This window comes from Catharus ustulatus, chromosome 6 (assembly GCF_009819885.2).
Source record: "Catharus ustulatus isolate bCatUst1 chromosome 6, bCatUst1.pri.v2, whole genome shotgun sequence".
NCBI classification, from domain to species: Eukaryota; Metazoa; Chordata; class Aves; order Passeriformes; family Turdidae; genus Catharus; species Catharus ustulatus.
The window spans coordinates 54,669,552-54,693,104 of NC_046226.1; the positions used below are offsets into that span (position 1 = coordinate 54,669,552).

The 23,553-nt window shown below is 57.1% G+C and overlaps 3 protein-coding genes across 5 annotated transcripts; 2 read left to right on the plus strand and 1 right to left on the minus strand.

The window, feature by feature from the left end:
* Positions 1–22: 22 nt before the first annotated feature.
* TKFC (triokinase and FMN cyclase) lies at positions 23–4,314 on the minus strand. Of its 3 annotated transcripts, none has more exons than XM_033063929.1 (18): positions 4,210–4,314; positions 3,560–3,626; positions 3,285–3,474; positions 3,103–3,213; positions 2,838–3,019; positions 2,680–2,758; positions 2,492–2,581; positions 2,345–2,379; positions 2,164–2,248; positions 2,000–2,089; positions 1,800–1,916; positions 1,519–1,638; positions 1,298–1,435; positions 943–1,049; positions 756–859; positions 644–677; positions 448–537; positions 23–362 (listed from the first exon to the last, which is right to left on the minus strand). In XM_033063929.1, exons 2-18 carry the CDS (start codon positions 3,563–3,565, stop codon positions 192–194), a joined length of 1,749 nt encoding a protein of 582 aa, XP_032919820.1. In that variant the 5' UTR covers positions 3,566–3,626; positions 4,210–4,314; the 3' UTR covers positions 23–191. The 3 variants fall into 3 exon arrangements, with proteins under 3 accessions (XP_032919820.1, XP_032919818.1, XP_032919819.1); XM_033063927.2 differs by having other exon boundaries at positions 3,560–3,643; positions 4,210–4,306; XM_033063928.2 differs by having other exon boundaries at positions 3,560–3,601; positions 4,210–4,286.
* Positions 4,315–4,470: 156 nt separating this feature from the next.
* Positions 4,471–16,128, plus strand: DDB1 (damage specific DNA binding protein 1). The gene is made up of 27 exons (XM_033063926.2): positions 4,471–4,633; positions 5,244–5,392; positions 5,495–5,611; positions 6,451–6,672; positions 7,844–7,958; positions 8,057–8,154; positions 8,832–8,990; positions 9,322–9,405; positions 9,556–9,672; positions 9,964–10,066; positions 10,174–10,249; positions 10,329–10,437; positions 10,658–10,836; positions 10,917–11,080; positions 11,161–11,268; positions 11,463–11,670; positions 11,767–11,862; positions 12,017–12,128; positions 12,569–12,692; positions 12,933–13,097; positions 13,414–13,508; positions 13,621–13,791; positions 14,259–14,368; positions 14,521–14,690; positions 14,801–14,903; positions 15,130–15,253; positions 15,541–16,128. The coding sequence occupies exons 1-27, from the start codon at positions 4,573–4,575 to the stop codon at positions 15,622–15,624; spliced, it is 3,423 nt and encodes a 1,140-aa protein (XP_032919817.1). The 5' UTR covers positions 4,471–4,572; the 3' UTR covers positions 15,625–16,128.
* Positions 16,129–17,589: 1,461 nt separating this feature from the next.
* VWCE (von Willebrand factor C and EGF domains) lies at positions 17,590–23,460 on the plus strand. Its single transcript, XM_033062910.1, has 20 exons — positions 17,590–17,734; positions 18,213–18,307; positions 18,380–18,469; positions 18,730–18,858; positions 18,945–19,061; positions 19,128–19,244; positions 19,645–19,773; positions 19,873–20,258; positions 20,333–20,426; positions 20,515–20,597; positions 20,787–20,874; positions 20,982–21,067; positions 21,197–21,314; positions 21,665–21,750; positions 21,921–22,017; positions 22,086–22,168; positions 22,319–22,409; positions 22,502–22,584; positions 22,696–22,786; positions 22,891–23,460. The coding sequence occupies exons 1-20, from the start codon at positions 17,625–17,627 to the stop codon at positions 23,346–23,348; spliced, it is 2,631 nt and encodes an 876-aa protein (XP_032918801.1). The 5' UTR covers positions 17,590–17,624; the 3' UTR covers positions 23,349–23,460.
* Positions 23,461–23,553: the final 93 nt, after the last annotated feature.

Sequence of the window (23,553 nt, forward strand, 5' to 3'; positions counted from 1 at the left end):
CCAGCATGGGGGACACAGATGGTTACTGCGGGCCACATCCTAACATTTATTGGGAAACACATCCTAGAAGGAACACAAGGGGTTATTAGGATACATCTCCCTGTCACAAGGGGGGACACAAGGGTTTATTGGGACATATGTTTCTATCACTACAAGAGAACACAGATTTTTGGGGATATGCATCCCTGTCATTACTGGGGGGTGCCCATGGGGTCCCGCAGCCCCTCCAGCACTGCTCCCAGCACTGCTGCCACTGCCACAGCCCCGGGATCAGGCTGCTCCAGCCGGGATGAGCGGATGTAGCTGGCTCTGCCTGCCCCGGCCTCCATGTGCCTGGTGGCCTCCGCTGCCGCCTCCGCTCTCTGCCAGAGAAAACGGTGTTTTCTAGGATAACAGCAGGGATTCCCATCCAATTTTCTCACCATCCCAGCTCCCAGCTCTCCATACCTGGACAGCTGTTGCCAGCACTTGGAGAGGGTCAGCACTGGGACTGCGCAGGGAATGCAGAGCCTGTGCGGCTGCAAACAGCGAATCCAGCTGGGAAAAGTGGGAATTAGTCTGGGAGCCAGGGCTGAGGCCAGGTGGGAACTCCCTGGCATCATCCTGGAAGCCTTCCTGGCTCCTGGGTTCTCCGGGCACTCACCATTGTCCGGTCTCCTGGAGCGGCTCCTCCGTACCTGTGCGGGATGCAGGAAAATTCAGGAGGGATTTGGATTCCCAGGGGGAATTGGGATGCCATAGACCCCAGCACTGACCTCTGCATGGCCTCAATGCCAGCATCCATGGCGTCAGCCCAAGCTGGGGAATCGCTGCGGCCACGCAGGCTCTGGGCAGCCGCCGTCAGGAAGAGCCCATAGAGCTGTGGGAATACCATCAGTCCTGTCCTGGAAATATGGCCAGGTGTGTTCCCCCATTCCTATTTCCATTCCTATTCCCACTCACCACTCCGGAGGAGCCTCCCATCTGCTCCAGCAGCACATCAGCCAGGGCGGAGAGCAGGTGGGATGGGGCGGCTGGAGGTGGCCGGGAGCGCATCCATGCCTGGATGGCTGTGGGAATGGAAGGTACAATGGGATGGGGGTGGCCTTGGAGTCCCCTGTCCCTCCTGGGGACAAGTAGGGACAGCCCTCATTTCCATAGGGAAGCTGCTACTGGATGCAGAGACATTCCAGGATACAATTACAGGAAGGGGCACCCCAGCTTTCCTTAATCCCAAGAAGGGAACTCCTCGCTCCTGGGAGGTGCCACTGGGGTAGCATTCCACACAATTCCCTGGATAATGGCCCCCCACACCCACCTTGGGCCGCCCTGGCGTGTGTGTGGCCACAGTCACCGTCACCCGCTCCCCGATCCAGCTCGTTGAGCCTATCCTGCATATCCAGCAGGGTGCTGCACACCCGCTGCAGGACCCGCTGCACCCGCGCTGTGCCAGGCCCTGCGGAGAGGAGATGCATCCTTGCACATTCCCGAGGGAAACTGAGGCACGGGGGGGTGTGACAAGGGACAGGAGCTCTGTACCAGTTCCAGTCTCATCCTGCAGCTTCCTGGGTGCCTCTGCAGGTGCTGGCACCTCCTCCCTCCGGGTGGTTGCCGGTCCGGTGACAATGTTGGGCCACGCCATGGCCGTGGTCTTGGCATCTGGAAGAGCCGGAGGCGTGTGATGGCTCAGGATCCCATTGGATCCTCACTGGAACATGCAGCAGCCAGGAATTCCACCCCAGACATCCCACTGACCTTGTGTCTCGTCACCCAGCACGTGGAAACCCCAATCCCAGGCCACATTCCCACTGGGAACTCACCGATCAGCCTCACCAGCTCCTCATCCACCAGCATGAGGGTGAGGGAGACTCCAGCCATTTCCAGTGCTGTCATGAAGGATCCCACCAAGGCCCGGGCAATGCGGATCCCTCGGTTCTCTGTAGGATCCGGGATCAAGATGGGGGCATTCCAGAGTGACTAGAAACAGGGAATGGGATCCCAAGCCCCCCTCTGCACTCACCCAGGCAGCGCACAGCAGCTCCAGCCACAATTCCCAGCTCCAGACAGGACAGCCCACCCAGGTTGTTCACCACAAGCACCACAGAGGATCCTGCAGGATGGGGGATAGGATGAGACTGGGATCCAAGGGATTTGGAGGAGCACACAGCATCCTGGGGGGCTCACCAGGGGTCAGGGACAGGTGGGAAGCGTTGGATGGATCCGTCATGTGCTTCAGCATCGTCTCCACGGCCTTATCTGCTGGCAGCACCTGGAGGGGACACGAAGCAGGGGAAGAGCAGAGTGGGGAGGTGTAGGAATAAGGGGATCTGGGAATGGGGAAGAAGCAGTAGAATTCCCCTCTCACCTTCATCCTGCGCACTCCAGCCTCGCCATGGATCCCTACGGAGACGGGGCTGTGTCACATCCCAGCCCTGGTGACGCCTCGCCAGGGGGACAGGGACATTCAGACCCTCCAGGGACCCAAGGGGGACACCAAGGGTCTGCTCCTCACCCAGCCCCAGCTCCATCTCATCCTCAGCCAGCTGGAATGAGGGCTTGGATCCTGGGATGCTGCAGGGAGACAGGCTGAGACCGAGGGTACCTGTGCAGGTGGGAATGTTCTGTTAAAACTGGGGGGATTTGGGGGATTCAGCACCTAGGGTACAAAGGACAGCATTCCAACGGGATAACACAACGCACCCATAACTTTGGCAGCAGCAATCACCTTCTTTTCAATCTCATCCAAGCTTGCTCCTGCCTCAGCCAGAGCTCCCGCCACCTGTCCCGGGCAGAGCGGGTGAGTGACCCCCCCAAATCCCCCAAATCTCCCAAATCCCCATAAAGGGTCCCAGCAGGACCTTGTGGATGAGAACGGTGCCACAGATCCCACGGCGTCCGGCTTTCCCTGGCGTGGCGAAGGCACAGTCATCGCCCACCACCACCATCCGCACGTCAGCCCCCTCGGCCCGTGCCCGCTCCAGGGCCATCCCGAAATTCAGCCGGTCCCCCGTGTAGTTCTTCACAATCAGGAGGATCCCAGCTGCAGGATGGATGTAGAAACAACAGGAATGATGCAGCACTGGAAGGAGGAACCCCAAAATTCCACCCTGGTGTGTTCCCAACCTGCTCCAGCCTGTGCCACAGCCCGGATGGCCGCCAGGACACTGCCCACGGATGGGGACGCGAACACGGCTCCAGCCACCACTCCGGTCAGCATTCCCTTCCCGACATAGCCTGTGGAGAGGGAAAAGGGCTCGGCACCGTGTCTGTGGGTGGGGGGTACAGGTGGGACAGAGGGGTCTCACCTGCGTGGGCAGGCTCATGGCCGGAGCCCCCCCCGGACAGCAGGGCCACACGGCCACGGATGGCCGGCAGGTCATCCCGAAGGACCACCCGGTGTCCCTGGAGCAGCCGGAGCCCGGGATTGCAGGCCACCAGCCCGGCCAAAGCATCATCGGCACAGCCGGACACCGTTGTCACCAGTTTTTTGGGGACCTGGAGGGAAAATGGGGAGTGGTGGGACGGAAAAAGGAGCAACGGCAACCCCAGAGGAATGACAACCCTCCAGCTCCAGGCTCACCTCCATCAGAGCGGAGTGCAGCACGCAGATCAGAGATGGAATCTGCGGTAAGAGGGCAAGGTCCAGTCTGAAAAGGACAGCGGTCTGGAGAGGGGAGGTCGGGAAGGGGGCGGGGTGGGATGGTGTCTGGTGTGATGGTGATGCTATGGGGAGTGTCAGGTGAGAATGGGGCTGGCCTTGGAGTTGACCCCAAACAGGGACACCTCCCCAGGCAGGGAGTAACTTCTGGGACACGGAGCCAGGATGGCACCACTCCCCCCGCGCCATCCAGGCTGCCCTTTCAGGATGAGGTGCCAGAATGGGATAACCTCTAAACAGGGACCCCTTTTGGGATGACGGCTCCCCGCCGTCAAAGAGGGACCCCCTTTTGAGGTGGGAAATCAGGATGGGACCACACCCAAACACAGACCCCTTTTATTTGTGATGAGGGACTCCCGCGTCCAGAGATGTCCCCTCAGCGCAGGCCCCGGACGGATCCACACTCCCCCCTCACAGCGGGGACCCCCACCCCAGCTTTCGGGCAGCACAGAGCTGCAGGGAGCAGGGAGGGGGCTGCACCCTCCCATGCGGGGCCCTCCCTTCGGGATACGGCGTGGGATTAAGGGGGGATCAGCGCGGGTGCCGAGGGTTTTGGGGAGACCCCTCCACACCTGCGCTATCCGGTATCCTCCATCCTCCCCTCTCGTCTGCTCTTCACGGTCCTCCGAGCGGGCTAGAGCGGCCCCTCTTGTCTGCTCCTCGCGGTCCTCCGAGCGGGCTAGAGCGGCCCCTCTCGTCTGCTCCTCACGGTCCTCCCAGCGGGCTAGAGCGGCCCCTCTCGTCTGCTCCCCACGGTCCTCCGAGCGGGCTAGAGCGGCCCCTCTCGTCTGCTCCTGCCGTGTCTTCTCGGCGGGCTAGAGCGGCCCGGTGCACCCACTTCCCGGAAGTGGCGGCGACGGCGGCGGAGAGGCCGCGCTCTCCGTTCCCCCCTGGTTTCCCCCGCGCCCCCCCCGGGACCTCCCGGTTCCCCCAACATGTCCTATAACTACGTGGTGACGGCGCAGAAGCCGACGGCCGTCAATGGCTGCGTCACCGGTACCGCGGGGCGGGGGTGACGGAACACCCGGCTGGGGGAGGCGTGGGAGGGCGGTTATGGACTACCGGGGATACGGGGACGCGGGGGGATGGAGGTGCCGGGGGGTGCTGGGGGTCCTGGGAGGGTTTTGGGGCACGGGGAAGGGATTGGGAGTACTGGGAGGGTTTTGGGGTAGGACGGGGTTTGGGGTTCGCGGGGGGTTTTGGAGTACGAGGAGATTTTAGGGGTATCGGGAATTTTGGTTTACCGGAGGGTTTTGGGACACTGGGGAATTTTGGGCTGGAGAAAGGATGAAATTGATTCTGAAATCCATAATAGGAATGAGAGACAGTGGGATCTGGGGAAGCTACGGAAGCCCGAAGAGCCCTATAGTTCTTGGATGTTCTGATCCAAGTTCTTGGCTTGGTGGGAAGAGACCTCAGGAATGAGGATTTCTGAGGAAAGACAGCAGGAAGAGCATTTCTGTGGAAAAACAAGGAGTGCAGGCTGAGAGAAGGCAGTTGCTGAGAGCATTTAGCACTGTAGAAGAAACATGCTGGGATTTTTGAGATGCACCAGGGAGGCTGTGGAAGTACGAGGTGCCAGCTGATTCCTTCCCTCTTTTCCCAGGACACTTCACCTCTGCAGAGGACCTGAACCTGCTGATTGCCAAGAACACCCGGCTGGAGATCTATGTCGTGACAGCCGAGGGGCTCCGGCCCGTCAAGGAAGTGGGGATGTATGGAAAAACCGCCGTCATGGAGCTCTTCCGCCCCAAGGTGGGCGCTGGCAGAGCAGGGATGGGGCTGTGCCCACCTGGGCAGGGTGGGATGGGAATGTCCATCCCTGGAATTTGCATTGTCTGGTTTTTTTTTGGGCAGGGGGAGAGCAAGGATTTGCTGTTCATCCTGACAGCCAAGTACAATGCCTGCATCCTGGAATACAAGCAGAACGGGGATAGCATCGACATCATCACCCGTGCCCATGGAAATGTGCAGGTGAGGAGCAATGCAGCACCTGGAATGGGAATTCCCTTCCCTGGGGATGGTTCTGCCTTCCTGGCGCAGCAGGGTGTTGGATTTCTGTTGTTCTCTTGGTGGTTCTTTGCTGGCTGCTGGATCTGAGATCACAGGATGTTTCCAGAGTTAGTCTTGTTCTCTGGGAGGTTTGTGGAATTCTGGGATGGTTTGGGTTGGAAAAGAGACCTTAAAGCTCATCCAGTTCCCTTCTCTGGGCAGGGACATCCTGTGCTAGCCCAGGTTGCTCCAAGCCCCATCCAGCCTGGCCTGGAACACTTCCAGGGATGGGGCAGCCACAATTTCTCTGGGAAATCCATCCCAGGGCCTCATTAGCCTCACAGAGAAGGATTTCTTCCCAATATTCCATCTAAACCAGCACATGGAATACTGGAATGGTCTGGGGTGGGTGGGATTTATAGATCATCTCATTCCATGCCTTGCCATGGATACCTTCCACTAGACCAGAATGCTCCAAGGATTCAACTATATTCTTGGGAGACCTTGTGGAATAACAAATTAAATTTAAGGAAAATTAAAGCCTAAACTCCTTGTGAGGCCAAATTTTCGCTGGGAGGTGAGTCCTGTGGAATTTTGTGGTGAAGCTGTGCAGTGTGGGAGCTCTGCCAGGTGTGGCAGTTGGAAAGGCGTCTCCTCCTTAGGCTTGGTGGCTTCCCAGCTGGAATTCTCAAGTTTGTTGGGAAGTGTGCAAGGAGCCATTCCTTACTTAAGGGCTGGCAACTCCTGTCCCTGTTTTTCAGGGATATTATCCTGGCACTAATCACCTTTCTCTTTCCCCTCTCTCTGGAATTGTCTGTCAGGATCGCATCGGCCGCCCCTCGGAGACGGGGATTATCGGGATCATCGATCCCGAGTGCCGGATGATCGGGCTGCGGCTCTATGACGGCCTCTTCAAGGTCATCCCCCTGGATAGGGAGAACAAGGAATTAAAGGCCTTCAACATCCGCCTGGAAGAGCTCCAGGTCATCGATGTGAAATTCCTCTACGGCTGCCAAGCTCCCACCATCTGCTTCGTCTACCAGGTGCCTACTTATCCATGGATAACCAGGTGGAGCCAAGAGCTCCCAAGGTTTTCAAAAAGCTTTTTTGGAAGGCAGAATGAGGGATGATTCCAGCTCCTCCAGGTCCATGTTCCTCCATGCTGCCTTTTTCCAACTCTGGGAGGGAGGAAGCAGTGCTTTCCCACAGGATTCCTGGGCAGCTCTGCCTTGGATGGGAACTATCCTTGTTAAACCCTCAGGAGGAGCTAAGGGATCTTTCCAGCAAGATCCATAACCGTTTTTTCCCAAAGCAAGACTTGAGCCTTTCCTTAAAAAACAAGACAATGGCCTGCTTGGTATTTTTGGGAGGTGATTCCAGGTGTGCAAAGAGGATTCATAACCTCTCCCATCACCTGGCTCCTTATGGAGGGAGCATTCCAGGCCTTCTCTAGATGCCTGTTTTGATCCAAAGAGGCTTTGCTGTGCTGACTGAGCAAGGGATTAGCTTTCCTTTGTTAAATTCCAGGCTATCCCAGGCTTAGCTGAAATCCTATGCCAGCAGTGGCTCCATTATTCCCTGTTTGGGCACTGCTGGATTCCCTGCAAACTTCCTGGAGGGAAGGAACCACTTTGTCACCACATACCTGGAGTTTGGAAAAAGTGCTCTTCCAACTTCAATGCTTCCATGATCCATGTCAAAACAACTTGGATCCTTGGAGCAAGATATCAGTTCTGATTCATAAAGCTCTGGATTGTTTTTGATCCCTGCCTATGGAGAGCAGGATGTTTCCAAGCTGTTTCCTTAATTCTTTCTCCATTTATTAGCCATTATGCCAGGATTTGGTCTGAATAGGACAGCAGGAGCTGGGATGATTTTAGGGAAGTTTGATAAAAACCCCTGAATTCCTGAACATTTCCAAGAGCTGGTGATGATGGTGATACTCCATTATGCCACTTGTTCCTAGGTTGTCAGAGGAACACAAATTCCAGAATATCAGTTGTAAAACAGTGGAAAAGTACTTTCCAGTCTTCTGGCACAGGGATTTCCTCAGGGGGTATTTATATATGGAAAAATTTGGGAGAATGGTGGTGTGTGGATGTGAGTGAGGATGAGGTGGGAAGCCTCAGCAGCTCCCTGGAATGATGTTTATGCAGGAGATGAGGTGGAATCTCCTCCCTCCTGGAATCTCATCCACTTTTGCTTCTCTTCCAGGACCCCCAGGGCCGCCACGTGAAGACATACGAGGTGTCACTGAGGGAGAAGGAATTCAACAAAGGCCCTTGGAAGCAGGAAAACGTGGAGGCCGAAGCCTCCATGGTCATTGCAGGTTGGACCTTGTTTGTAAAAGTTCTTCCCGTGTTTTTCCAGGCTGGATGGCTCATTTTTTCCAGGCTGGTTGTCTCATGTTTGTTGTGTGTCCCGCAGTGCCGGAGCCCTTCGGAGGCGCCATTATCATCGGGCAGGAATCCATCACCTACCACAACGGGGATAAATATCTGGCTATTGCTCCTCCCATCATCAAGGTGAGGGGATCCAGGAGTGCATCCAAAAAAATCCCTCCTTTCCCAGGCCTCCCAGCCAGGAATTCAAACCCCTGTTGTCCCAGGTGTGGTCAAACAGTGCCTCTTACTTGGACTTCAAGAGGTTTGGCTTCCCAGTTGCAGTTTTTGGGGACTGAGGGACATCCATGATCCCTGTGTGCCTCCCCTTTGTGTAGAGTTCTTGGAATTTTGTTTGGGCCCCAGGGAATGAGATTAATTAGGAATTAGTGCATGGTCTGGGCACAATTCCAGGGCAGAGCCTGGTTTCATTTCAGGCAATGGAAAACATGGATGAGCCCATTGGAGACTCGTTCAGAGGGGAAAAGGCTTAAAGATTTTGGGATAGCAATTGGACTTGTGGGTTTTGTGAGAATAACAGGCCACTTCCCACATTTAGTCAGAGGAGGAAACACCAATGGCATGGTTGAAGTGCTGCTCTGAGCTGAAAGAGGGCTGGAATTGCTATCCAAAGGTTCTTTTAAGGACAGCTTGAAAATCTTGCGGGAAGAAACAGGAATATTGGTGCCTGAAGGTCTCAGCCTGCTCCCTGGAGCTCTGGAATGGGTGGGATACTGGAGCTGGGAGTACATCACCTGCACAGATCTTTTGGGGACCAGTTTGAGGCTGTGGAATCCTAGAATTCCCTGCTTTCTCTGCAGCAAAGCACCATTGTGTGCCACAACCGTGTGGATCCCAACGGATCGCGGTATTTGCTGGGAGACATGGAAGGGCGGCTCTTCATGCTGCTCCTGGAGAAGGAGGAGCAGATGGATGGCACTGTCACCTTGAAGGATCTCCGTGTGGAGCTGCTGGGAGAGGTAGGAATCACCTGGGCCATTCTCCCAAGTCTGCATAAGGCTCTGTTTAGGAATGACTGTGAATTTTGGGAGCCAGAGGTGTTGATGCTTCACATTTGTCACAGCCCTGAACTGTTGGGAAAATTCCCTATGGGCACTTTAACTTACACCTTCTTCCCATTTTTTTTTCCCTGGTATTTGCACTGGGAGGAACTTGGACTCTGGGGGATTTATGAAGGGATTAAATCCCCTTCCCATACCCTGTTGGATAACAGCTTAGTGGTGGAAGGTGTGTGTGTGCCAGGACCTTTCCATGCCACTGGTGGGTCACCTGCCTCTTCCCATTTCCCAGACATCCATTGCCGAGTGCCTGACCTACCTGGATAACGGAGTGGTGTTTGTTGGCTCCAGGCTTGGAGATTCCCAGCTCGTGAAGGTATGTGGCAGCTCCTGGTTGTGTGTTCCCACAGGACTTGATTGCCATCAAAACCTGCAGATGTGGATACATTTTCCTGTCTTCTTCTTACCTGCCCTTTCCCTTCCTGCTCCTTGAAAGACAAAAATTGATTCCAGTATTTATTCCCAGCTCAATGTGGACAGCAACGAGCAGGGATCCTATGTGGTGGCCATGGAGACCTTCACCAACCTCGGGCCCATCGTGGACATGTGTGTGGTGGACCTGGAGAGGCAAGGCCAAGGCCAGGTAACATTCCTGCTTTTCCCTCCTCACTGCTGGGAATTTTTGGCTGAATGTGTCTCTAAAATCACAGAATCCCAGAATGGTTTGGGTTGGAAGGGGACCTTAAGGATCATCTCATTCCATGGGCAGGGACACCTTCTATAGGTTGCTCTAAGCCCTGTCCAACCTGGCCTTGGTGGACCTTTCAGGTCCCTTCCAACCCAAACCATTTCAGGATTCCATGATTCTAGAATGGGGTTCCCCATGTCCATGATCCCAGTCACAGCTGGTAAAGTCCATCTGCTTTTCCTCCAGCTGGTCACCTGCTCTGGGGCCTTCAAAGAGGGATCGCTGCGGATCATCCGGAATGGCATTGGCATCCATGAGCACGCCAGCATCGACCTGCCAGGAATTAAAGGTGTGGGAGGTGTTCCACAGCCTGAGAGGGGGTATGGTGGGCACAGATGAGGTTGGGATGTGGAATTGTGAGGATGTGTGTGAGGAACTGTGGCCTCCTTGTTGCAGGATTGTGGCCACTGAGGTCGGATCCGCACCGGGAGACGGACAACACCTTAGTGTTGTCCTTTGTTGGCCAGACCAGGTAAAGGTGGGATGAGCTGATCCAGGCTCTCAGCCCCATGTCGGAGGAGGAATTAATGGGAATTCCCTTCCTTGCTCAGGGTTCTGATGTTGAACGGAGAGGAAGTGGAAGAGACGGAGCTCACAGGATTTGTGGATGACCAGCAGACGTTCTTCTGTGGCAACGTGGCACACCAGCAGCTAATCCAGGTAATTCCAGCATGAGGAAAACATGAATATGGCTCTCCTGGTGCCATATGGATCGTGACATATCCAGGGTAGAGGTTGGAGTGCTTCCCTGAGCTGATGGGATCAGCAAACAGTATCCTGGGTTAATGTTTCTAAGGGATATGGAAGGAGGGAGGTTCTTGCTGTGCCAACCATCTTGGAAGCGCTGTTTTCCATGATTTTTTCCTGTCTGTCTTCCCAGATCACCTCTGCCTCTGTGCGACTGGTCAGCCAGGAGCCCAAATCTCTGGTGAGTGAGTGGAAAGAGCCCAATGGGAAGAACATCAGCGTCGCTTCCTGCAACAGCAACCAGGTGGTGGTGGCCGTGGGGAGAGCCTTGTACTACCTGGAAATCCGGCCCCAGGAGCTCCGGCAGATCAGGTGAGCCTACATTCTGAGGGCTCTTGGGATGCTGGGGTTTGGGATCCAGGTGGACACCTGTCCTTGTTCCTTCCTCCCAGTTGCACGGAGATGGAGCACGAGGTGGCCTGCCTGGACATCACCCCCCTGGGAGACTCCAACGGGATGTCCCCGCTCTGCGCCATCGGGCTCTGGACCGACATCTCCGCCCGCATCCTGAAGCTCCCGTCCTTCGAGCTGCTGCACAAGGAGATGCTGGGAGGAGGTAGGAGCTTCCCAAGGGTGGCAGTGGTCACTGACCATGTCCTGAGCGACCTCATCCATCCCTTTTCCTGCTTCCCACAGAGATTATCCCTCGCTCCATCCTGATGACGACCTTTGAGAGCAGCCACTACCTCCTGTGTGCCCTGGGTGATGGAGCTCTCTTCTACTTCGGCCTCAGCCTCGAGACAGGTGACCTTTTCCCTTCCTTTCCAGTTGTTTTGGGAAAGATCCTCCTTGCTTTCTCAGCCTCATGCTCAGGTGGGACTGGCTGTGGACTGGGGGATTTCTCCCACACACTGGATTCTTAAATTTGGGATGTACTTACCCACACTCCTTTTTCCCTTGAGGTGGCATATCCCAATTCCTTTTCCCTTTGAATCCAGGCTTGCTGAGTGACAGGAAGAAGGTGACCCTGGGCACACAGCCCACAGTGCTGAGGACGTTCCGCTCCTTGTCCACCACCAACGTGTTTGCCTGCTCCGACCGCCCCACCGTCATCTACAGCAGCAACCACAAGCTGGTCTTCTCCAACGTCAACCTCAAGGAGGTCAACTACATGTGCCCCCTCAATTCCGATGGATACCCTGACAGGTGAGCCTGCCATGAGTTCCTAATCCTAAGGGATGTGGAGGAGAGGGAGGTTCTTGCTGTTTCACCATGTTTTCCATGATTTTTTTCCCCCACAAGTTTGGCCTTGGCCAACAACAGTACTCTGACCATCGGCACCATTGATGAGATCCAGAAGCTGCACATCCGCACCGTTCCTCTCTACGAATCGCCCAGGTGAGGATTTCTAGGATGAGGATTCCTGGGATCAGGGTGCTCTGCTGCACAGGACAAGGGTTGGGTGATGTTGCTATCCCAGGAATAAACAAACAGCTCTTGGAATGGCCTTTCCTGGCTCTCACACCCACATGGCTCTCTGTTTATCCCACAGGAAAATCTGTTACCAAGAGGTGTCCCAGTGTTTTGGGGTGCTCTCCAGCCGGATCGAGGTGCAGGATGCCAGTGGGGGCACCACAGCGCTCAGACCCAGTGCCAGCACCCAGGTGAGCTCCCTGCCTGGGTCATCCCTATGCTGTGAGGATCAGAATTCCTGATCCAGGTTTTCCTCGCCTCCAAAGCTGTGAGTCCAGTCCAGTTCCTCAGCTGGAGAGGAATGGGATGGTGGCATCTCTCTGAGGGGCTGGCACAGCCACTGTTCCACCTGATTTCATTTATTTTTGGGTCCTGCTCCTTCCACATCCCATACAGGCTTCTGTGTGGTCTCCAAGGTTTTCCTTTTCCCAAGGATCCAGCTCTGGAAGCCACAGCTCTGTGTTAACTCAGATTAACCCCATCACTCAGCCCTGCAGGAGCAGGGAGTGTGTCCCTTTACTCATTCCTTGCTCCACCTGTTCTCTCATCTCTTTTCCCCCTCACTGGCTGCCTGAGGCTGTGTGAATATCCCAAGTAGCACCGGGATGTGACGGATTTTCCTGTTTCCCAGGCCTTGTCCAGCAGTGTGAGCACTAGCAAGCTGTTTTCCAGCAGCACAGCTCCACACGAGACATCCTTCGGGGAGGAGGTGGAAGTGCATAACTTGCTCATCATTGACCAGCACACCTTCGAAGGTACCTGTCCCATCCCAAAATCCAGCTTTTCCTATCCTGGAGGAGCCCAGGGGAACTTCAGCCAAAGCATTTTCCAAAGGAACATCAGCCATGAGGTTTAGGGAATACTAATTTTTGGTGGCACAATTTGGTGGGGAATAGGACAGGGAATGTCTAGGATGTGTCTTAAGCTTACAGTTCAAGGACTTTGTGATCCTTGTTGTTCTTCCCTTTCCCACTTTTTTTTTTTTCCTTTCCCAGTGCTCCATGCTCACCAATTCCTGCAAAATGAGTATGCCCTCAGCCTGGTCTCCTGCAAGCTGGGAAAGGATCCCAACACCTACTTCATTGTGGGCACTGCCATGGTGTATCCCGAGGAAGCAGAGCCCAAGCAGGGCCGGATCGTCGTCTTCCACTACTCTGATGGTAAGAACAAAGTGTTCTCACCTGGAAAAATCCAGCTTTTTTTGGTGGGAGATGAGGGATGAGCTCCTAAGACCCCAGAGAGCTCGTGTCCCAGGAGCAGGCAGTTTTTCTGTTGTCAGGGTCTGTATGTGCTGTGTTCCCTTTCCCCCTGTCTGCTAGAGAAGCCAAAGAATCCCTCACCAGCCCTGGATTCTGGGATTTGCTTTCCATGTCATTTGTCCTCCTCAGAGAGAGTTTTTTAGGAAGCAAAATTCAGGCCAGCTCAGCTGAACCCTCTTTGGATAAACAACCCAAGTAATGCTTGGCTTTATTCCAGGGAAGCTGCAGAGCTTGGCTGAGAAGGAGGTCAAGGGAGCTGTGTATTCCATGGTGGAATTCAACGGGAAGCTGTTAGCCAGCATCAACAGCACGGTAGGCAAGGCCTTGACTTTTTTTGGGAGCATGTTTGTGGATCTGGATGTCAGCCAGGTGTCTGTTGAGGAGCTCCCATGTGGAGAATCCCAACCCGTGTCCCCTCCCACAGGTCCGCCTGTATGAGTGGACAGCGGAGAAGGAATTGCGCACGGAATGCAACCACTACAACAACATCATGGCCCTGTACCTGAAAACCAAGGGGGACTTCATCCTGGTGGGAGACCTCATGCGCTCTGTGCTGCTCCTGGCCTACAAACCCATGGAAGGGAATTTCGAGGAGGTACGGAAGCAGTGCCAGGAATCCGTTCTGACAGCTCTGGGCACAGGGAATGGTGTTGGAGGGGATAAAAGGAGCTTAGCTTGACTGGATAAAGGTTGACATGGATCCCTGTGGTTTATGGAGGGATGGATCCCTCAGTTTCCAGGGAACTGGCTGTGGGAAGAGCAGCTGGTGCCTGGTGGGTGGGAGGTGCAATCTGGGTTGCCTGCTGTCCACTTGGAATAGGGGTTTAAATTGCTGGAGTGGCTTTGGCATAGACTGCTCCACGCCTTCCCAGCATGTTATCCAAGTGCCACTTGCACTTGGACCGTCTCCAGGAGTGCCTTTCCTCCTCAGCTGCTTCCTGGAGCAGAGAGGGACATGCTGGATGCTGCCTTGCTCCTGAATATTGGTGTTGGGTGGGATGAGGATGCAGGATCCCAGGCCAGGCCACCTGGACACAGCGTGTCCCTTCTCACCCCTTCCAGATTGCCCGGGATTTCAATCCAAACTGGATGAGTGCCGTGGAGATCCTGGATGATGATAATTTCTTGGGAGCGGAGAATGCTTTCAATCTGTTTGTGTGTCAGAAGGACAGGTAAACGGGATGGGATGGGATGTGACAGCACATGCTGGGAGGGATGGGATTATGAGATTTTCAGGAAAACTGTAGAAGCATTCCCAGCTTTTGGGAGCAGGGGAAGGTTTTGGAGTGCCCCCACCCGGACTGAGCAGTGTTTGGGATTGCAGCGCGGCCACAACAGATGAGGAGCGGCAGCACCTGCAGGAAGTGGGATTATCCCACCTGGGAGAGTTCGTCAATGTTTTCTGCCATGGATCCCTGGTCATGCAGAACTTGGGAGAGACTTCCACGCCCACCCAGGGATCCGTGCTCTTCGGCACTGTCAATGGAATGATTGGTGAGGAGCAGGGGCTGAGGATTCCCTGCAGAATCCTGGAATAGTTTGGGTTGGAAAGCTCTTCCAGCTCCAGCTCCTGTCACATTCCCATATCCGCTATTCCCCTGCAGGCCTGGTGACATCCCTGTCAGAAAGCTGGTACAACCTGCTCTTGGACATGCAGAACAGGCTCAACAAAGTCATCAAGAGCGTGGGGAAGATTGAGCATTCCTTATATCCTTTGGCATTCCAGCCAGGAGCTTGTGCTGGGTGGGGGTTCCAGCTGGAGAGGGTGGGAGCAGGTTTGGCATTGCCCTGAGCAAATAAATCGTGCAATTAAAGATGGGAAAGCTCTCTGAGACCACAGAGTCCAACCATTAACCCAGCACTGCCATCCCACCATTAACCATGTCCAGGGCTGGTGTTATTCCCTGTGGATTTGGCTCCTTGACAGCAGCACCTGGAGATCGTTCCACACCGAACGGAAAACGGAACCGGCCACAGGATTCATCGATGGAGACCTGATCGAGAGTTTCCTGGATATCAGCAGGCCCAAGATGCAGGAAGTGGTGGCAAACCTGCAGGTGAGCTTTGAAATGTGGCCTTGGATCCTTCAAGGACATTGCTTGGGAATCCAGGCTCAGTAAATCATGGTTGTGAAATTATGGAATGGTGTGAGTTGGAAGAGACTTAAAAGACACCTTCCACTAGACCAAGTTGCTCCAGGTCTTGTCCAGCCTGGCCTAGAACAATTCCAGAGATGAGGAAACCACAGCCTCTCTGGGAAGTGCTAAATGCACACTTTCCTGAATGATCTGGGAATGTTTTTGACAACTGCCAATGTCTCCAATGCCTTTTCCTCCCTGTGCAGATCGATGATGGAAGCGGGATGAAGAGAGAAGCCACCGTGGATGACCTGATAAAGATCGTCGAGGAGCTGACCCGGATCCATTAGCAGGATTCGGGATCGTTCCCTACCCCTACCCTCCACGTGGAGCAAGGGACTCCTTCCCCAGCTGTGCCTAACACTGGCAGCAGTGGCTGGAGGAGGAATCTCACAGGGGCAGCAGCTTGTTAGGAATTTGGGGGCGTGTTGGTCATCTCCTGTTGGGATTCATGAATTCTGCGGAATTTGCCATGCCCAGAACTGTCCCTTTGCTTGGGTGATCCACTGGGATCTGATGCCCTCGCCTTGATTCCCTTTTCCCTGGTATCCTTAGATATTTTATTACGTTTTTGGCTTTTGGTTTTGCTTTTCATCCTCGTTTTTTGGGTTTTTTTGATTCCTTGTGGTTTTTTGGAAGAGGAATCAAAGCTGGAGGAGCAGCGGAGGCTGGAGCTGAGCAGGATAACTCTCTCTCTCCATAGGATCCATGCCTTGCTCAGGGAGAGAAGTTCTGGGGAGTTCAAGCTGTTGCTGATTTCAGAGTTTTACCAAATAAAGTAGTCCAAGAGGAAAGATCTGTGTCCTGAGGAATGATGTCCTCGGCTCTGGGATCTTGGGGACACTTGTTTTCCAGATGCATTTTTCTGGCTTTTCTTGGATTTGTAGGAAATTTTACTTCCTTGCCTGGTTGCCAGTGGCACTGTGAGTGCCTGAAGAGCAGATTGTAATGGAAATTTTCGCAAAAGCTGGATTTTCCAGCCTCTGGCTACTCATTAATAGTTCTCGTGGTCTCCCACCTCCTTCACATCTCTCATGGAATTTGGTGGTTATCCTGGATCTTTCCCTGCTCTCCCCAGCTGGGATCTCCCCTGTAACCCCAGGTCCCATTCCATGCAGGTTTTTCCCAAATCCTTCCCTCCCAGAGACAGCTCGTGCAGCATCCCTGGCTCCTGCTTCCATCCCGTATTTTCAGAGGAGGCCGCAGGGACAAGGCTATATTTGGACATCTCTTCCGAGAGCTGGGGGAGCAGGGAGTGACCTTGGACTCTGCTGCTGCTTTTATTACCTCGGCCTCTGTTTACCTGCCTGTTCCCAAATTTTGAGAGGCCCAGGGAGCGGCACAGCCCGGATCCTGGAAGCGCTCTCCTTTTCCCACCAAAACTGGGGGTGCTGGTGCCAGTGCAATGGCAAATGCTTTTTTTGGGATAAAAGTACTGCTGGCCCGGGCTGGATCATTGTTTATTCACTGCCACTGGTTATGGAGCTACCCCCCAGGGATTTGGGATCTCATTCTGTTAGGACAGAGCTTCCCATGGCTGCATTAGGCTCCTAAAAAACCGACGTGACCGCCCAATCATGGTTTTAATTTAGAAGGGGACTGTGTCTTGCCTGGGTGATCCCAACCCTTGGGCAGGATTTTGTGGCAAGAAATCCGTGCTGGATTGGGAATTTTGGAGGCAGCAGCACCCTTTGCTCCGTGGGATCAATCATTTACCTGCCTCTGACCTTCGCTTCATTCCCTGCCCTGGAATGGGGCCACGGGGCTGGGGGGAATATGGGGGTCACCGGAGCGGGGTGTCCTGCAGCATCCCTCTCCCTCCTGGATGCATCCCACCATCCCGGCTCCACTTGGCCCCTTTCTCCGCCGCGTGGGTCCCCGTGCAGGGCTGGGAAGGCGGCCCAGTGCCTCCAGGAGAAGGAGGAGGAGGAGGAGGGGTGGGGAGAGGCCATGCCGGAGCTTTGCCAGATGTGGGAAAGGAGAGAAGGGGGGACGCCTTTCCCGCTGCTTCCCATGCCGAGGGGGGACCCCGTTCCCCGGCCCGCAGCCAGGGCAGGAACGGCCGGGATGCCACCACTCCCCCCGACTGAACGGGAAAACCTTGGGGGGACCCCAGAACCCCCGTGTGGGTTTGGGGGGGTGGGTGGGTGCTGCTGGCGACCCCCCCCGCTCTCGCCCCCCTCCAATCCCGCATTGTTCCCGGCTCGGCGGGAGGAGGAGGAGCAGGGCCAAGGGCCAGCGGGAAGGCAGGCGGGAAGGCGGGCGCCGGGACGTGCTGGAGCCGCCTGTCATGTTGGTGGAGCTGCTCTTCCAGGCTGCCTGTGTGTCCCTGTTCCTCTCCAGCGGCCAGGGCAGGGTGTATCCCGCGAGGAAGAAGCCGGCCAGCTTTGCCGTGGAGAGGTAGCTGGATCCCCCCCTCTTTTCCTTCTCCCTCTTCCAGCTACACCTGGGATGAGCAGCGTGCTGAGCCCCGGCTGTCCCTGCCTCCAGCTGCAGGAGGGCTTGGCCGGAGGGCTCCCAGCAGGAGGGGCTGGCACCCCGCAATTCCCTCCCTCTTCCCAGCTCCAGGGGAGCATGACACTGCTCCCCGCATCCCTCTCCTTGTTCCCGCATCCCCGTCTTGCTCCCCGTATCCCTGTCCAGCCGGAGGACGCTTCTCCCGTCACCACGTGCTGGGATGTTCGGGATGGCTGGGAAGTGGCTGTCCCCTCTCCGTCCCACCTTATCCTACTGTCCTCTGATCCGTGCTGTGCTCTGCTTCCCGGTACATGGGCACATCGTGACCGCTCCGATTGTCCTCCTATCCTCGCATTCCTGGGACCTTTGCTCCATGCAGGGGGCTCAGGACAGGATGGCCTCAGGCTCTGGTGTCTTACAGGCGCCGCGTGGGGCCCCACGTCTGCTTCCCAGGCTCCGGCAGCGGATGTTGTCCCGGCTGGATGCTGTCCCCGGGCACCGGGAAGTGCACCCTGCGTGAGTACGGGGGTCTGGGGGGCTCGCAGGGTCCTGTTCCTATTCCCAGAGCTCCTGTTCCCATTCCCACAGCACTCTGCTCCTTCGGCTGCGGTGGCGGTTCCTGCATTGCTCCCAACCTTTGCATGTGCCCGGATGGAGAGCAGGGAATCACCTGCCCAGGTACTGAGAAAAGTGGTTATGCCAGATGCACTTCCTTCTCCACGCCACGAATCCCAAAGGATGGAGATGGCCACAAACCTGTGGGCACCGTGCCCAATCCTCTTCCCTCTCCATGCCACAAATCCCAGCAGATGGAGGTGACTGTGGCTCCTTGTCACCTCAGCACTGTCCCCATCTCTGGGGGATCCATGGAGCAGGATGGGAAGAGAGTGGTCCTGGGGTGGCATGGGTACCCTGTGGATGCTGTGTCTGTGTTCCAGAACCACTGGGAACTTGCGGAGAGTACGGCTGCGACCTGTCCTGTAACCACGGCGGCTGCCAGGAGGTCGCCCGCGTGTGTCCCGTTGGCTTCTCCATGGCCGAGACAGCCAACGGCGTCCGCTGCACCGGTGAGCAGGAGTGGCGGATCCCAACGGGAGTGGGTGTCCTGGTGGTGTCCACACCCCAGATCTGACCATTCCCTGTGTCCCCCGAGACATCAATGAGTGCCAGAGCGCGGCCTGCGAGGGGACGTGCGTGAACACGGAGGGCGGATTCGCCTGCGAGTGCGGAGCCGGCCGGGAGCTCTCTGCTGACCGCCGCAGCTGCCGGGGTGCGCGGGGTCCCAGGGGGGCGGCCGGGGCTCCCAGGGGATCCTGACCCTCATCCCAACCCCCAGACATGGATGAATGCCAGGCCACGCCATGCCAGCACCGCTGCGAGAACAGCGTGGGCAGCTACCGCTGCTCCTGCCGGCCCGGATACCACCTCCATGGGAACCGGCATTCCTGCGTAGGTGAGCACCAGGATGGGGCCCTTCCCATTAGTCCCAAGGGATGGAGGTGCCCTGAGCACTTGTGCCAGACCCACTTCCCTCTCCGTGCTGTGAATCCCAAGGGTTGGAGGTGGTCACTGTGCCCTTGCATGTATGAGCATCATGCTTAACCTTCATCACTCTCCATGCCATGAATCCCAAAGGGATGCAGGAGTCTGTGAGACTATGGGCAAGCCAGACCCCCTTCATCATGCCACAAATCCCAAGGGATGGCGACATCCATCAGCCCATGGCCACAGTGCTGCCACCTCATCCTCATCCCTGTGTGGGCCATGCTGAGGGCCCATCCTGGTGCTCCAGGCTCTTTCCTGGGCTACATCCCGAGGTGCAGCACCTCCTGCCTCATTCCCTTATCCTGCAGATGTAGACGAGTGCCGGCGGCCTGGCTCACGCCGCTCCTGCCAGCACAGCTGCCACAACATTCCCGGCAGCTTCCGCTGCTCTTGCCGCCCCGGATACCGGCTCGGCGCAGACAGGGTGTCCTGTGAAGGTATCCGTGTCCTTCTCCTGGCTGGGGGAGCAGAGTGGGATGCTCCCATTTCCCTGCCTGCCCCAAGTGATGTCTCTGCCTTCCTGATTTCCTTCCTAGGGTACCCCAAATCTATCCTGGCCCCGTCGCCCATCCTGCAATCCTTGCAGCATCCACCCACCCTTGTCCTGCTCCCTCCCAGTTCCCACCTGCTCCCAAGGGGCTCCCTCTCTCCCCATGCCCCTGTGGCAGCTCCCGGTACTCAGTTCCCTCCCTCCTCCCCATCCCTGTCCCCTGAGCCATCCCCCTCTCCCCACCTCCCTGTGGCAGCTCCCGGTACCCACTTCCCTCCCTCCTCCCCATCCCTGTCCCCTGAGCCATCCCCACGTGCCATGGGAGCCTCCAGCACCTCCATCCCACCATCCCATCGTTGTTGGCACCGGGGGATCCCTCGAGAGCCTGGTGCTCGCTGGACAGAGCCAGGATGCCAGAGCTGCACCTGCCAGGTGAGCATCCCATCCTCTCACCGCTTCCCATGGTGCCATCCCGACCTGGGATGAGCCACCATGTGTACTGCCAGGGGGGACAAGTCCTCTGTGACACCGTGAGCTGCTCCGTTCCCTGCTCCCACCCGCTTCCCGCTCCAGCTGGAGGTTGCTGCCCCACCTGCACAGGTGAGTCCCGCCCTCCTGATTCCCCCAATTCCCAGGATGGCACCCCTTGAATTCCCAGGGGGATGCCCCTGACCTCCATGGCTCACAGGGTGCCTTCACGAGGGGGTGGCCAGGGATGATGGCGATGTCTTCTCCCCATCTGATGGGAATTGCACCGTCTGTGTCTGCTTGGTGAGCTGGATTGGGATGGGAGAACCCCCTCTCATCCCTGGGAACCTCCCAGCCCTGGAGACCTTTATCCCTGGGTCTGCATCCTGGCTCAACCATGGATTGGGATGCTCTGGAGAGGATGATACCCTCCCATCATCCTTCCATGGGGAATCAGGGTTCTCTTTCCCAGCCCCACACTCCCGTCCATAGGCCGGGAATGTCTCCTGCCTCTCTCCAGAATGCCCCCCAGGATCCTGCCCCAGCCCCTCTCTGGCTGACTGCTGTTCCTGCAATCCAGGTGATCCCAGAACCCCTAGTCTGGGGGTGTGAGGACCCCTGGGCTGGGCTTGGGGTTAGGGAGGAGTTGTGCTTGGCTCTCCAGCCCACTGCTTCCCCTTTTCCCAGATAAGTGCAATTTTCGGGGACACACGTACGCACACGGAGCCCGGTTCAGCCTGGATGGGGACGACTGCACCACCTGCGTCTGCCAGGTGGGTCCTGGATGTCCCCAGGGATGAGGATCCCCAGCGATACTCCAGTGCTTCCCTGCTGGGGGCATGCTAGCTCTGCTCAGGGCTGATGGTAGGGACAGGGTAGGTGACCCATTCCCGTGTTCCCAGGGAGGAGAGGTGGAATGTTCCTTCACTCCCTGCCCCGTGCTGGATTGTCCCCAGCACCAGCGGCACCTGGGTCCCGGGCAGTGCTGCTCCACCTGCCGGGACCCTCCGGCCCCTGCCGGTGAGTCAGGATGAGGGACACAGCCGGGAATGGGCAGGGAGAGGGATGAGGGGGGAAAGTTGGGGGAAAGGGGAATGACATGGGAAGAAAAGCTGGGATAGAGGATGTGGGGTGGGGGACACGTGGGAACAGGGAGAGAGGGATGTTGGGATATTTGGGGATGGGATGTGGGGAAGGGCAAGGGGGATGAGGGACAGCTGGAGACAGGGAGGGTGGGATGTGGGGATATTTGATAATGGGAAGGGTGGGAGATGGGGAATACCTAGGAACAGGGAGGGTGGAATGTAGGGACCCATGGGGACAGGAAGGGTAGGTTTTACAGGACAGCTGGGAACAGGGATCCTACCCAGGTTGCTTCCTGGATGACAACGGCGTGGAGTTTCCCGTTGGACAGATCTGGTCTCCGGGCGATCCCTGTGAGTTATGCATCTGCCAGGTGAATGAGAACCTGCTCTGCTTCATTCCCTCTTCCCTATTCCTGCCCCAGTGCACGGCTCCTGCCCCATTCCCGCCCTCAGGATGCCTGTGGCCTGGCAGGCCCCGAATCCCCCAAATCCGGCGGGTTTGGGAATGCCGAGGTGTCTGTCAGGGTGTTCCCGCCTGCAGGCAGACGGCTCCGTGAGCTGCCAGCGCACGGATTGTGTGGAGACATGTCCTTATCCCATCCGCATTCCCGGGCAGTGCTGTCCCGACTGTTCCGCAGGTGAGGGCGCGCCCGGAATTCCGGGATTCTGAGCCGCCCGGGGACCGCCTGAGCCCCTCTCCCCGCAGGCTGCACCTACATGGGGAGGATCTTTTCCAACAACGAGACCTTCCCGTCGGCGCTGGATCCCTGCCTGAGCTGCATCTGCCTGGTGAGGGCTGGGCCGGGCATTCCCAGAGGATTTGCGGCTCCTGCCCCGTGGGCTGAAGCCCGGTTTTTGGCTCCGTTGCAGGGAAAAGCTCCGGGGGCGCTCCGGGGTTCCTAACGCCCGGCCCTCGGGGGTCTCTCCCGTCTCTCGCAGCTGGGCTCGGTGGCCTGCTCGCCTCTGGAATGTGCCATCGTGTGCTCCTACCCCTTCCACCCCGAGGGTCGGTGCTGCCCCGTCTGTGAGGGTACGAGCTCGGGTGGGCCCCCAAAATCCCCCCGAACCCCCCAAAATCCCCCCAAGCCGCCCAAAACCCCCTCTGGACCTTGCTCCCTGCAGACTGCAACTACCAGGGCAGGAAGGTGGAGAACGGCCAGAGCTTCATTCCCGAGGGACAGCCCTGTACCCGCTGCACCTGCCAGGTGAGGCCTCCTGCCTGCTCCCATGGGACGCCCGTGTCCATAGAGTGCCTGTGCCAGTGCCACTGGGTCCCAGGAAGGGCTGGCAGGGCTGGCTGATCCCTGTTTTTCCAGCTTGGAGAGGTGAGCTGTGAGGAGAGGCCGTGCCCCCGCTCCTGCTCTGAGCCCCCCACGCTGCCCGTGGGCTGCTGCCCATCCTGCCCAGGTAATGGGATCCCCAGATCCATCCCTGGGCGCTTGGATGTGCCCCCTCCGGACTGGGGGTCCTGGGAAAGAGGTGGGTGCTGACCAAAATCCTCCCTCTGTCAGCCACAGACATCCAACTCCTGCTGCACGACAGAGACCTGTCCCCACCCTCATCCCAATCCCCGTCCTCATCCCAGTCCCTGTCCTCATCCCAGTCCCCATCCTCACCCCCATCCTCATCCCAGTCCCCATCCTCACCCCCATCCTCATCCCAGTCTCCAGTCCCTGAAGATTCACCCCCTGGCACTTCCCAACACCACCGCTACCGCCTGGCCCGACTCCTGCTTCCCACTACACTCCCCCTTGGCCCCTTTCCGGGGATTTGGGGTGCTGGGAAGCCCCCTCCAACCACTCCAAGTCCCTTGGCACCCACTGTGCCCCCCGACCCCCTCTGTGAGGCCACAGCCCCCCCTGATCCCACGGGCAGCCCTGAGGCTCAGGGATCCCCCGGGAATGAGAATCCTGTCGTGCTATCGGACAGCCCCACGTTCCAGGTGCCAGGTGTACCTGGAACGCCGTGAGGAGGAGGAGAACGAAGTAAAGGAGGCAAAGGGGGTCTGCAGGACCAGCAGGCCTGGCCCTGGGGAGGGGGCAGCTGTCCCCCTGTCACCAATAAAGTCACTCTGGTATTTATTCCCTGTCCTCTCATCCCTGCATCTGCCAGCATGTGGACTCCTGAGGCTTGTCCTCTGGGAATTTGGGATGAGTGGCTTTCCAGGATGATGA